The sequence below is a fragment of the Thamnophis sirtalis genome, unplaced genomic scaffold, assembly GCF_051295495.1.
Source record: "Thamnophis sirtalis isolate CommonGarterSnake01/CBP01778 unplaced genomic scaffold, rThaSir2_p1.2 scaffold_4, whole genome shotgun sequence".
In the NCBI taxonomy this organism is placed as follows: domain Eukaryota; kingdom Metazoa; phylum Chordata; class Lepidosauria; order Squamata; family Natricidae; genus Thamnophis; species Thamnophis sirtalis.
In genome coordinates, this window is record NW_028261384.1 from 56,199,574 (window position 1) to 56,214,512 (window position 14,939).

The following is a 14,939-nucleotide window of genomic DNA, read 5'->3' on the forward strand; positions in this document are numbered from 1 at the left end:
AGGAAATATATTAATGTTTCTATTGTTTACACAGATATGTGCTAGTGAGCACCATCAGGTGCAGTTCCATTCCAACTAACCTTTGTTGTCTATATTCTCAATCAGGAATTTGCTTTCATCAGCCTTTTTCCCCATCCTAGCAGACTCTAATAGCCAAGCCATAGTAATGGCAGGAAGATTCCACTTCTTTGCTGCTTCATATTTAGAACCATCTGGCTCTTTTAGCACCAGGTGAGTGCTAACAAGCATTCCTTTCTTTGGGTTGGCTCTTCTCACGAAGAATTCCTGAACTCTAAAACAACGTTTAAAAAAATGCTATTTCCCATAAGTATCAATATTATTCTTAAAAAGAAAAATTACATAAGAATGTTTTATCTTTTGAAAAAGATCTTAATTTTTTCCCCAAAAATAAATACAAAGCTATAAACAATATTTTTCAATAATTTGGTAGTAATTTATATCATTAGCCTTTTTGAAAAGCATGTACATTTTCTCCTTTTTCTTTTAATATGACAGAAGTTTAATATTATAAGATGCCAGAGCATTTTAAAAAGTAATGCTGTACAGACCTTGCCCCAAGCTGACTTGCCAAACATACTAAAGATTCTCTCTCTGCTCCACTAAACTGACTGAAAGACAACACAAAATGCTGTAATGGGGTGGCTCCTTCCTTCATTGGCACTGGGCTGAAAAGTGGACTTGATTGAGGATCTATCAGAGTCTGTTGTTCTATACACATCACCTTAGATAATGAACAAGAAGACATTAAATAACTTAGAAATGTTTTCAACCATAGTAATTCAAGAGTCTGACACACTAAAAGATTAAACGGCATATGATTGTAGGGAATTATTTGAAAACTTCAACACAACAATGCCTTCTTAAACTCTTTTTTTTAATATTTTTTTATTTTTAGTTTAAAACAAACACAAGCTGTAGAAAGTGTATCAGTTGGTTACAAAAAGACTTTTGTGCATCTCGTCCACAGTCAACAAACATAATTCATATTAACTTAAGTATTTTAACTCAAATATTCATACATGTCACCATCATTATTTCTCCATTTTCATTTGACTATAATTGTTTAAGCGTCCTTCACCATAAAATATACCAAAATTTAATACATAACCACATACTGGCCTTTCAATTACTATTTCTAAAATTCTCCACTAACATTAAATCCTTATGTCCTATTCTAGCTAAACATCCAAATATTTAATAACAAAATTTTCTAATCCTCCTTTCCAAATCACTGTTTAGAATTTACATCCAGTCTCCCTATGTTATACCCATATCTATATATACGTTGTTATTCTTGTCCCTCCTTTATTTAACTATATCCTGTATCATAACATTTTCCCTCTAATAATCAAAACTTTAACTGTATCTAACTTGATTCTTTTTTTTATATTAACCTTTACGTATAATCCAAAGGGATTTCTAATCTTCCTTACATGGGTACCATTCAATATTCACATCCAATTATAGTAATTATAACACTACACATTGTATACATTAGTAACATTATCAATTATTTATTTAAACTATATCTATTGTCAATAGATTTCACTAAGTTTAACTAGTTTTAAATTATATTCTTCCATCTATCAACCTGTATCTTTCCAATAGCAAAACAGTATCATATCGTCTGCCATTTGTGGTGCCAGTCCTCTAATCATCTCCTTGATCAACTTTGTATGGACGTCTCTTAGTTTTTAAATACAAATGGTACTGTAAATGTTTTGTGAGTTAAAGTTAGCATTATATTAAATTATGTGTCTTCAAATCAATGATGATTCCTGGTAACTCTCTAGACAAATCACTGCAATTTTTCAAAAATAAATTGCCATTGCTTGCTTCTAAAGCTACGAATGACTTACCAAGTGGAAATAAAATTTAGTCTCCTGGTTTATTCCCTGTATCCCTTACCATTACATCAAAGTGACTCCCTAAAGTTAATTTTAGTTTTAGTTAACATAAAGTGAGGCATTAGGACTGTTAAAATTGTTGTAGCTGTTTTATTCAAATATCCAATTATTTATTAACAGTATTCTATTGGTGTTTGGGGCTTAATTTGCATTTTATTTTGCTATAAAATCTCAATGATTAAAATAGAAAGAATAAAATCAGACCATAATTGGACACAAATCCTTATTTAGCATATACATATAATTTGGATGTATATTATTTTTCAATAGCAATTTTAAAATATCAACAAAACTTCCATTGCTTATTGTTTTGTTCTTTACTTAATATATGTTTGAAACATTATTTTTCAACTTATTCTTACCAGCCATGTGTTTGTAACCACATCTTCTACAGTTGATATGACCTTGTTTCCCAGAAGAGGAACAACAGCATAATCAGCAATAACTCTTTTTTCCTGGAGCAGAACCTTCCCAGCATTCTCTTCAATCAGAGCTCTTATGTAAGATTCATCTGCTTTACCAAAACCAAGAATGAGAAACTTTTTTCCACTAAATAAGGCTCCTTCAATAACTGAAGAAGACTCTGCCAAGGAAGTAACTGTGACCTCTTTTCCATCTTGAAAGACAGTGTGATCAGTTTCAATGTGGTCATCAAAATGAACTAGAAGATAAATAAAATGTTAATTTTCTTTTTTTAGTATAATGGTGAACTATTCTGGAAGAATTTATAACACACTTTGTATATGGACTGATAGTTAAACAATCACCTATGTGCAGGGGTGGGATGCTACAGGTTCAGGAGAATTCATAGCAAATGTTATGGCCGGTTCGGAGAACCTCCAAATCCCATGCTGGCTGGCCCTGCCCACCCGTCCCAGGAGTCTCCACACGGCCTATTTTGGATGTGAAATAAGTGCAGGGCCTGCACAGAGGCTGGGGGAGGGGGAAGCGTGCCTTCCACAGTCCGGGGAAGGATGATTTCACTCTCCCAAAGGCTCGAGGAAAGCCTCCGAAGCCTGGGGAAGGCAAAAACACACACACCATGGTGCAGGAGGCCAACTAGGCCATGTCCACCATGGTCATGCCCACTCAGCAATCGGGCAGAAAACCTGTGTCTATGTGAGAAATCTGTTACCTCTGGGAATTGACAAATCAGTTGTTTTGAATACATCATGCAATTTTTAGAAATGTAAGAGCTTTGCAATAAGAGAAGAGAATGGAAGAAACAAAATCTAGTAGGTAGTAAAGAAAATCCAAATGAGAAAAGAATAACACGGTCCAAGAAGCAAGGTGATAGACAACAATTATACAAAAAATATAGCAGGCTGTAAATTAAATCCTTGAAGAACAGTAGCTAAGGTTATCAAAAAGCAAATGAAAAAATAGAGTACAAGAAATAAAAAACATTTAAGGACATTTAGGACAGTGGTACATAGACTATGGGCTACAAATAGATAGAGGACAAGTGTAAGTATAACGATGATCAAAGAAGAAATTAAAGAGAACAGATGATGATGGAGTATATTTGCTAGTTGATGACCATAAAAAAGATTATCTATTTATTCTGCCCGCTGCATGCCTGCTTCCCTGTCCATCTCCCTGCTTTTCATGGACCTGTTACCTTACCTACTTTGGAATCATGAGTAACATACTGAGATAGCAATTCTTCATCAGTATCTGCAGCTGCCATAGTATTCACATGTTCTTTCTTTAACATGTCATTTTTTTTGGAGATGAAAGGTGGCTCAGAAGGTGGAATATTCGCTTGTTGATAACTTGCAGGGGCATATTGCTCTTCAGGTATTAAATAACCTTTTCTAAAGCATTCCAAAAGCCATTGTACTGTCACAGCATGTGGCCTGTTATTGAAAAAAACTATGAATTCACCATGTAGGAAAAGTGTTCTATACCTCCTATGAAACCAAAGCAAAGTTTCTAAACATCGTAAGAACCCATAATACAAAGTTGCGTCTAAAGTACACAATTTTTGACACTGTTAACTGTGTACATTTAGAGCAGAAATTTTCCCAGAGAAAATATTTGTATCATGACATTTAATCATGATCTATATTTCTGAACTTAGTTTGTATAGAAATCGTCTTAGATGTTTACAGCTTTTGAGATCAGTTGTGGAGAATCAATCCTTTAATTTAATTCCATTATCATCATCATCATCATCATCATCATCATCATCATCATCATCATCATCATCATCTTTTTAATAAAGTTGAACAAAGGTTTGATTCGGAGCTCTGACTCCAGTTTGATCAAATCTCAAAATCGACTTTTCACGATGTATTGGGAAATGGAACTGAGTTCCTCTGAAACAATTCACCATTTTCCTCAAATCAAATTCACTCGTATCAAAGTGAATTTGATAGGAAATTCAAAAGTGAAAAAGTGAATTTGATACAAAAATACGAAAACAAATATATATGTATGTTGTGGCCCAGCAGGAGCCATTGGAGCTGCCACCAGACTCCAACAGCGAGGGGCCTTATGAGTCGGCTCTGGAGGATGTGGAGGACCCTGGACAGGGTTCCAACTCCGAGCAGGGCACAGAGAGGCTGGTTGGCCACCAGGAGGCGCCTGAGCCTTGGACCAGTGGGGAGGAGACAAGGGAGAGTGATCCGGATGCCAGTAGTGAGTTGTTCCTGGATGCCCGGCACCGAAGAGCTAATAGGCGTCAGGAACAGTTGTGCAAGTACAGGAGGTAATTGCACTCAGCTGGTGGTCATTAGGCTCCTCTACAGACTATAAAAAGACTGCTTGTGCACACGGCCCTCTTGCAGAAGTCAACGCATTGACTAAAAGTTGGAAAACTTTTGTAACTAGCTTGGCAGGCTGGTTACAACCTTACTGCCAAGGTTTGTCTGAGTTGCTGCCAAGGTCCTTATCTGTTTGTTATGCTTGGCTTTCAGCCACCAAGATTTTGGTTTCTTGCTAATAAAGTACATTCCAGTTAAGCTTGTCTCGGCATTCGTTACTGGACCAAGAATGAATGAATGAATGAATGAATAAATAAATAAATAAATAAAGAGTGTGTGTGTGTGTGTGTATGCTTTAAAGCTACAAACCAATGATTCAAATATGTACAGTCCACATACCCCTGGTTTTAAATATTTGATTCCAGAATTTTTAAAAAATTATTAAATATCCTCACCACTCTTGAGAAAATGATAAAAATTGCAATAGTTTTAACATGCTGAATATTTACTAAAATTTTAGTTTTAAAAAATGCCAGTAAATCTTAAAACTAGTTATCAATACCTGTGTTCTGTTTTCTTCAAAAATTGTTTTAATTCATCATCACAATCCCCCACAATAACATGTGTCACATCTTCATTTAGTTGATTAAAACGAACAGCACCACCAGAGTTAATCAGCTTTTTCATTTTATCTAATTTTCTGGCACTAAAGCCACAAAGATAAATCTAAAAGAAAAGCAGAAAAATATTAGAACTAATATAGGAGTACTAATTTAAGACAGGTTAGACACTCTACATTCAACAGAAAAGAGTAACTTAGGGATGAACTGTGGAGTCCTTGGTTGTTTGCTTGCAAAAATCAAACCATGGCTATGACGGGCAGAACATAATTTACACAAAAGTCAAAGAATTACTAGAAGACAAAGAAACCTTCATCTCAGTAAACACAATCCATTACAAAATCTAGATATCCCCTCAAGAGACGAGGAACACTATAATCAAGAAAGATCAATTCAAGTGGTGGGTAAAATTAGTGGACTCATCCTCCCAAGCTTCTATGGACACTCAAAAATAGAAGACTGACATATCTCTTGTCTAACTGTATCATTACCAAAGACCCAACATACAAGATAGCCAAAAACTTAAAGGCATTTGAACACTGCACAGAAGAAAGTGAATATACTACCACCACCCCCACCCCCACTACACTATCTATAGATAATTAAAGTTCTAAAAAAAGAAAAAAATTAAATTATGGTTTCATTCAATGTCACAACACACTTTACATCCATTGATTCAGAACTAATCAGAGACAGCAGTACTACATAACCTAGCCAAATTCATTAAGACTAAAATATTTAGAATCATGAACATTATCAATCTCCTCCTCCCCCCTACCTATTTGCAGTTGATGGACAAATATACCAACAAATCAGAGGAACACCCATGAGATTATCATTCTCAGGAATCATAGCAGAGATCATAATGCAAGATCTAAAAACTATAGCACTCTCACATATAAAATCAAAAGTATGGTTCAGTATGTAGCTGATACCTTCACCATAATAAAAAAGAAACACTAATGATGTAACATAAAAACAATAAATTAACATACTCGGAGGAATAAAATTCACAAGGAAACATGAAAACAATATCCCACTATCCTGTCTGAATATCCTTTTCTTCATCAGAAGAAACAGCAAATTAGAAACACAAGTTTGTCCAAAAAAAAAAAAAAGGCAAGTAAGCAAGTGCTCCATTACCAAAGTAACAGCATAACTCCACAGGAGACATGCAAGAACATTATTCTGATGTAAATAAACACACTGCAACAACCTGGACATTCGAAAAATGAAACAGACAACCTATATAACATCTTCCAACAAAATGAATACCCATGCAACTTTATCAAGAGTTCCTAATCACTCAATGCACTATAGCACATCCAACACAAATTATGGAAAGGATATCCCTAGCACGGCTGTTTAAGATATGATAAAGTTAAAGTTAATTTTAAGATTTTAAGAATCAATTTGTTGGTCTTGCCATCCTGAGAGTTTGGAAGAGTTACATAGCAAAAATGTTTCGATAGTTCCAAAGGTGCTTTTTAAAGAGGCAACTGGACTTTCTGGGGTATTTATTTTTTTTGGGAAGATGTGCTGCTCCTCATCCAAGAAGTTTCTTCAACACTGACTGGATGGTGGAGAATGGAAAGATTTATATTCCCTTGCAGACAGCTGGTCATTTGCATTATTTTAGCAAGTTGTTAAGGCCACCTGGGGATTTATCTGTGTCATCAAGATCACCTCAGTGGTGCAAATCATGTGGAGCCTTCTTGGAACTGGAGAGAACTGTGTTGTAGATTAGAGATAGATGATATCATATCCCTCCCCCTCTGTTGAGAGGACTGTTCAATTGTGAACATAGATGGCCTCTTTGACCCCTCTGTCCAAAATGCGGACTTTGCTACCTTCAAAAGAGTGGCCTTTATCTTTTAAATGCAGATGGAATGTTGAATCTTGTCCTGATGGTTTTGTGCCATGTCTCCTATGTTGTGCCATGCATTTATAAAGTGGTTGTTTTGTTTCCCCAATGTACAGAGCTGTGCCTAGCTCGCTGCATTGTACTGCATGTATCAGATTGCTCAGTTTATGTCTGAGTATTTTATCAATTCACTTCAATTCAATTTACTGAGTTTGTATGCCGCCCTATTCCCAAGAGACTCAGGGCGGCTCACAATAAAACAGGGAGGGGATACAAAATATAAAATAAAAACAACAATTTAAAATTCTACAACAGCCATAACCTCGGATGGGGCTGGATAGTTCAACAGCCCCAGGCCTGCCGAAACAGCCAGGTCTTAACCGCTTTGCGGAAGGGTAGTAAGGGTCCAGATCTCCATGGGGAGATCGTTCCAGAGGGCCGGAGCAGCCACAGAGAAGGCCCTCCCCCGAGGAGTCGCCAGCCGACATTGGCCGGCAGATGGAATTCGGAGGAGGCCTAATCTGTGGGATCTAATAGGTCTTTGGGAGGTAACTGGCAGGAGGCGGTCTCTCAAGTACCCAGGTCCAATACCATGTAGGGCTTTAAAAGTAACGACTAGCACCTTGAAGCGTGTCCAGAGACCAATAGGCAGCCAGTGCAGCTCACGGAGGATAGGTGTAACGTCGGTGTACCAAGGTGCACCCACGATCGCTCACGCGGCTGCGTTTTGCACAAGCTGAAGTCCTCGAACACTCTTCAAGGGCATCCCCATGTAGAGTGCGTTACAATAATCCAGTCTTGAGGTGACGAGGGCATGAGTGACTATCCGAAGGGCCTCCCGGTCCAGGTAGGGCTGTAATTGGTGCACCAGACGAACCTGGGCAAAGGTCCCCCTGGTCACAGCCGACAGATGATGTTCTAGAGTCAGCTGCGGATCCAAGAGGACTCCCAAATTGCAAGCCCACTCTGAGGAGCGTATAATTTCACCCCCCAGGCTGAGGAGCCAAGGTGGCGCAGTGGTTAAATGCAGCACTGCAGGCTACTGCTAGATCAGCAGTTCAGCGGTTCAAAACTCACCGGCTCAGGGTTGACTCAGCCTTCCATCCTTCCGAGGTGGGTAAAATGAGGACCCAGATTGTTGGGGGCAATATGCTGACTCTCTGTAAACCGCTTAGAGAGGACTGAAAGCCCTATGAAGCGGTATATAAGTCTACTGCTATTGCTATTGCTGAGAGATGGAATAGCCGGACCACCTTTGGGAGGGAGCATCAATAGCCACTCGGTCTTGTCGGGGTTGAGCGCCAGCTTATTCGTTCCCATCCAGACCCTAACAGCCTCCAGGCACTGGCCCATCACTTCTACCGCTTCACTGAGTTGGCACGGGGTGGACAGATACAGCTGTGTATCGTCTGCATATTGATGATATTTAATCCCGTGCCGGAGTATGATCTCATCCAGCGGCTTCATGTAGATGTTAAATAGGAGGGGGGACAGGACCGAACCCTGCAGCACCCTAAAGTTGAGGGGCCTAGGGGTCGATCTCTGTCCTCTGACCAACACCGACTGCGACCTGTCCGAGAGGTAGGAGGAGAACCACCGAAGAACGGTGCCTCCCACTCCCCGCAACTGTCGCAGAAGGATACCATGGTCGATGGTATCGAAGGCCGCTGAGAGGTCAAGAAGCATCAGGATAGACGGGTGACCCCTATCCCTGGCTCGCCAGAGATCATCGATCAGCGCGACCAAAGCAGTTTCCGTGCTTTAACCAGGCCTGAAACCGGACTGAAAGGGATCCAGATAATCGGTTTCATCCATGGACCGTCGGAGTTGAAAGGCTACCACTTTCTCAACAACCTTCCCAACAAAGGGGAGGTTGGAGACTGGACGATAGTTACTCAAGATGGCTGGATCCAGAGAAGGTTTCTTCAGGAGGGGTCTCACCACCGCATCCTTTAGGAGGTGCGGGAAGGACCCCTCCCGGAGAGAGGTGTTAACTATCGTCTGGATCCAGCCACGTGTCACCTCCCTGCTGGTCGAAAAACCAGCCAGGAAGGGCACGGGTCCAGTATACCAGCGGAGGCACTCATCGCTCCCATGGCCTTGTCCACTTCCTCAGGAGCAACAAGTTGAAACTCGCTCCATAAAATTCGCTCAAGACCTTCCCCCGGTACCTCAGCTGGTACCGTGCAATTGGTGTCCAGATCTGTCCGAATCCGAGCGACTTTATCGGTTAGAAACTGAACAAATTCCTCAGCCCTACCTTGTAAAGGGTCATCCACATCCCTCCCTTTCAAGAGGGAGCGTGCTATTCTAAACAAGGCAGCTGGGCGCGATTCAGCAGATGCAATAAGAGCAGCAAAATGTGCAGATTTCGCCGCCCGTATTGCCACAAGATAGGTCCTGATAAAGGCTCTCATCAGTGCTCGGTCTGACTCAGAGTTACTGGCCCTCCAGCGGCGCTCTAGGCGTCTCTTTTGGCGCTTCATCTCCTGGAGTTCCTCAGTAAACCAAGGAGCTCTCCTGGATCCACTACCTCAGAAAGGCCGTAAAGGCGCAATCCGGTTTAGAGCCCCCGCCGCTGCTGTATTCCAGGCAGAGACTAAGGACTCCACCAGATTGTGGACAAGAGTGCCAGGTATTTCTCCAAGCGCCATCTGAAATCCCATAGGGTCCATCAGGCGCCTGGGGCGGAACCACCTAATCAGTTCCTCCTCCCTACAGTGGGGGATTGGTCTCCAACCAATCAAGCCTTAGTCAAGCCTTAGTAGGAAGTGATCAGACCATGACAAGGGCAAGGTCTTAATGCCCCTCAACTCTAGATCATGTCTCCACTGCTCCGAGAGGAATACGAGGTCGAGTGTGTGCCCCACCGAGTGAGTCGGACCCCGGATTACTTGGGTCAAGTCCATGGCTGTCATGGAAGCCATGAACTCCTGTGCTCCATCAGAGTGTCCACCGAGCGAAGGCAGGTTGAAGTCCCCCAGGACCATAAGCCTGGGGAACTCTACCGCCAGCTCGGCTACTGACTCGAGGAGCGAGGGGAGGGCTGTTGCAACGCTGTTGGGAGGAAGGTACGTTAGCAACAAGCCCACTTGACCCACTAGGTCCAACAGTGGTTCTCCTCTTACCTCTCGGACAGGTCGCAGTCGGTGTTAGTCGGGGGGCAGAGATCGACCCCTAGGCCCCTGACGTATGGGGTGCCGCAGGGTTCGGTCCTGTCCCCCCTTCTTTTCAACATCTACATGAAACCGCTGGGTGAGATCATTCGATGGCACGGGATAAAATACCACCAGTATGCGGACGATACACAGTTGTATCTGTCCGCCCCGTGCCAACTCAACGAAGCGATGGATGTGATGAGCCAGGGTGTGGAGGCTGTTAAAGACTGGATGGAGGTTAACAAGCTTGTGCTCAATCCAGAAAAGACCGAGTGGCTGCTGTGTTTCCCTCCCGCGAATTGGCCAAGTGTTCCATCTCTCAGGCTGGGGGGTCAAATTGTACGCCCCTCAGACAGGGTTCGCAACTTGGGAGTCCTCCTGGATCCACAGCTGACTTTCGAACACCATCTGTCAGCTGTGACCAGGGGGGCATTTGCACAGGTTCGCCTGATACACCAGTTGCGTCCCTACCTGAACCGGGAGGCCCTCACAACAGTCACTCGTGCCCTTGTGACTTCTAGGCTGGAGTACTGCAACGTGCTCTACATGGGGCTGCCCTTGAAGAGCATTCGGCGACTTCAGCTGGTCCAGAATGCGGCTGCGCGAGCGATCGTGGGTGCACCTCGTTTCACCCACGTAACACCTATCCTCCGTGAGCTGCAGTGGCTGCCTGTTGATCTCCGGGTGCGATTCAAGGTGCTACTTATCACCTACAAAGCCCTTCATGGTACTGGACCTGGGTACTTGAGAGACCGCCTACTGCCAATTACCTCCACTAGACTGATACGATCGCATAGATTAGGCCTCTTCCGAGTGCCATCTGCCAGCCAGTGCCGGCTGGCCACTACGCGGAGGAGAGCCTTTTCAGTAGCAGCTCCGACCCTCTGGAACGAACTCCCCGTGGAGATTCGGACCCTCACCACCCTCTAGTCCTTCCGCGCCACCTTAAAGATCTGGCTGTCCCGGCTGGCCTGGGGTTAGGATTTTAACCCCACTCGAATTGTGTGACTGTTGTGTTTTTTAAATGATGTATTGTCTTTATGTTGGTAATTGTTTGTCCTTCCCCCCCCTTTTTTGAACTGTGAGCCACCCTGAGTCCCCCCAGGGAAAAGGGCGGCATACAAATAAAGGGAAAAATGAAAAAAAAATGAAAAAACTTCACCAAGAAGGACTCACACCCGACAAGCTTCGAAGCAGGGATCCTACGAGGAACTAATGACCCTCGGATGATGATAGCCACTCCCCCACCCCTTTTCTGGGGTCGCGGCTGATGAAGCACCTGAAAACTTTCTGGGCACATTTCAGTGAGGGGGACTCCTCCCTCCGGGCCCAGCTAGGTTTCAGTAATACATGCCAGGTCTGCCCCTCGTCTAATATTAGGTCCCGGACGAGGGGAGCCTTGTGAACCACAGACCTGGCATTTAGCAACAACAGCCTAAGACCAGGGCCCTGACCACTCTCGCCATCTGGCCTTGGAGTGGAACTAACAGGGCCGGAAGGAGGGATCGCTGCGACGTAGCGGACCCTCCTCCCCCGGTAATGGCTAGCCCTGAAGTTCCCGCCGTACCTGCCCCTTCCCATCGTGACCGTAATGTTCTGGCCCACTCCCGCACCCGTAGACCCTATTTCCCCCCCCCCCCGTAACTCTCTCCGGCAGGCCATTAATCTCAAACATTCTGGGATGGGAGATAGGCCTGGGCCCCCTACCACTTCTGCAATGGCACTCAGCGGAGGATGCAGCCGGCTGCTCTCCCAGTCCCCTCATGCATGCACAGTCACTCACTCATCCAATCCCCACAAGTCAGTTAAAAACTATAAAATACAATGACAATAAAAAGATAAAAGTGGGTACACACATCAAATATCAAACATACATCACATACATACCACATACATATCCCATACAAAAGAAAAGAGAGAAAAGAGAAGAAAAGAAAAAGAAAAGAAGAAAATTGCGCAGCTGTTAAGAAATGTGCAAGTTCAAGTAAAGTTTGTAGGTGGTTCGCAAAAAGTCCAGTCCGGTGGGGTTCACGAAGGTGTAAAGGGGGGGAGCAAGATTGCGTCTTTTCTCTTTGTTACGCGATAAATAATATCGATGGAACTGGGGTAGAGGGGTCCAGAGAGTTCCAGGGGGCTAAGATGGAACCCCTTGATAATGGCAGGTGGCGATGGTTGTACCAGCCAGGACCAGGTCGCAACTCCAATGTCCAGCAGCCGTGAGCCGTGAGCAAACCAAGGGCCAGGGAGGAGAGGAAAGGCTGCACAGTAAGGAAGGTCTAGGGGATAGGCTAGGAGGCTGTGGCAACGGCCGCAAGGCCAACTGCCAGATCTTATAACACCCCATATCCACCAACAACCCCTCTATAAAGCCAGCCAAATGGAGTCTAAAAAATCCAGATGGAACAGGAGCACAGATGTCAAAAAAGCACTAAAAGCGGCCAGTAGCGTGCTCCGACCGGAATGGAGGAGGGGGGGTGCCTAGAGAGACTACGGCAGCCGAGGAATAAACCAGCTGCCCTGCCTCATCCAGCGTCGTTCGAGTCACCCACCTCCTTCGATGGCAACAGGTCTCCAAAGGACAGGCAGACACCAGGGCTCCTCCCAGTCAGCGAGGAAATAGGGCTTAAACCAAGCCAAAATCGCTAAACACCACAAAAAGTCAATTCGGACTGTCTGTGGGTGGTTGAAACACCGGCAGCCTAGGACGCCGAAACAGAGCCCTCAGTGCAGCGCCGCCATTTCCCTCCAGGCTTGCTAGCGTCCTGAGGAACACTCCGGCTGCCACGCAAGGCAGGGGACGCCCGGGAGTGCCGACCCTCCAGGAAATCGTCTATTCAGGCCCCCTGGATCTCGCTCAGCGACGGGGACCCCCTTTTTTAAAGCTCTGAAGCAAACCGCCGGTTTATCCTGGCGTTTTTCTGCTCCACCGGACGGAACAAGGGAAGCCAGCAGCCATCCTCACCTCGCACATGCGCAGAAGACTGGCGTGGACAAACTTCTGCCTTAATGTATTCTTGGGTTTGAAGTGCGTATATATGTTGTGTTGGCTGAAAAGCCTCCTGAGCTTTTCCAATATTACTGCAACCTAAGGAAAGATGTTGCTTCATTTATTATTCACTTTGTTGTCTGTTATGGAGGAGCTCCTTAGGGTCTTTTTTAAATTTGATGAAGGCCTGCTTGGGATAGCGACATGTTGTGAGGACTTTCTTGATGTGTTTTCGTTCTTTTTCTTTCCCAGGCCTTCAGCTCGGTGGAATAGGGTTCTCATAACTTCCATTTTGTGCTCCAGTAGGTGGTGGAAATCAAATGTTAATATTCATCTGTATGTGTGGGTATTCTTTAAACTTCAATGTTAAGGCTTCTTTCTTCCTTAACATGTACTTCACAATCCAGGAAGGCTAACCTATTTTCTTTAGCACCTTCCAGTGTGAATTTGATGTGTCTGTCCAGAGAGTTGATATATTTGGTGAACACTTCGAATTCCTGTGTTTTGATCTTGACCCAAGTATCATCCACATACCTATACCAGTGAGTGGATGGAATTCCTGTGAAGGAGTGTAGAGCTTTGATTTCTATCTCTTCCATATCGAGATTGACTAAAATGGGGGATACAGTAAACCCATGGCACAGCCATATTTTTGTCTGTAGAAACATCATTGTATTTAAAATAGGTAATAGTCAAGGACAGGTCCAACATGGCACATATGGGGTTTTGGCTGAGGTTGGTTCTGTCACCAAAGGTGCTGTCTTGTAGCAGTCATTTTTTCATTACCATGACAGCTTTAGAATGCAGGTGAAGAGGGAAGTCACATCATAGGAAAAAGCACCTTTGGGACAACCATGACCTGGATGATTGAGAATCTCCATAGACCAATGATGGTGAATCTTTTCAGGCACCGATTGCCGAAACCGGAACTTGTGTGCATGCGTGCCAGAAACCCGAAGACCAGCTGGTCAGTGTGCATGCCGGCCAGCCGGTCTTTGGGGTTTCTGGCATATGCCAGTGCGCATATGCCTGTTTTGGGGTCATTTTTTGGGCTGTTTTCCAGGGCTTCAGTACCCACGAAGACCAACTAGTGACAACGCTTCTGGCACGCATGCCATAGGTTCGCCATTATGGCCATAGACAATGTTTCAGACAGATCCTCTACAATTATCATTACAGAAAGCCTTTATTCGAAGAGAATTGACAGTTAAATCCACTGCTTTGATCAGAGATAAAACATTAGGTACTTTTTTTTTCTATATCAAGACCACTTTTGGTCTTTTTACTTGATAAAGAAAAAATGAGCTCAGATTTTGGGGTTTGATTACTAGATTAGTTATGGTTATAGAAATATTGGGTATAAGTATATACTTTATGTTCTTATTTATTTGTTTAAATTTAAAGTAGATGTATTATAATCATTTAAGAAATATGTGTGGGATTGTTCTTATGATACATTCATGGATTATTTGTTTTATTTAGAATTAAAGTTTATATTATATATTTATGTCATTATTTGATTGTTTGGAATGTATACATTTCATATTTAATTTTTTATTTGTTTTTCATTAAATTAAAATAATCATGTATCCATCCCTAAGAGGATTGGAAGTAATTGTGTTAGTTTTTAAATATTCCTCATTGTTCACCCTGCAAATTTTCCCTTTTTATGGTA

General features: G+C 43.1%; 1 protein-coding gene across 4 annotated transcripts in view; it reads right to left on the reverse strand.

Annotated features, from left to right (window-relative positions):
* TOPBP1 (DNA topoisomerase II binding protein 1) overlaps window positions 1–14,939 on the reverse strand; it is a 90,985-nt gene that overhangs the window by 56,366 nt on the left and 19,680 nt on the right. For all 4 annotated transcript variants that reach the window (XM_087712959.1, XM_087712958.1, XM_087712960.1 and 1 more), the window contains exons 9-13: window positions 5,199–5,362; window positions 3,555–3,787; window positions 2,291–2,589; window positions 570–742; window positions 81–292 (exon numbers count right to left, since the gene is read on the reverse strand). In XM_087712959.1, coding sequence (XP_087569085.1) covers window positions 81–292; window positions 570–742; window positions 2,291–2,589; window positions 3,555–3,787; window positions 5,199–5,362 — 1,081 coding nt within the window. The remainder of the gene's footprint in view (window positions 1–80; window positions 293–569; window positions 743–2,290; window positions 2,590–3,554; window positions 3,788–5,198; window positions 5,363–14,939) is intronic.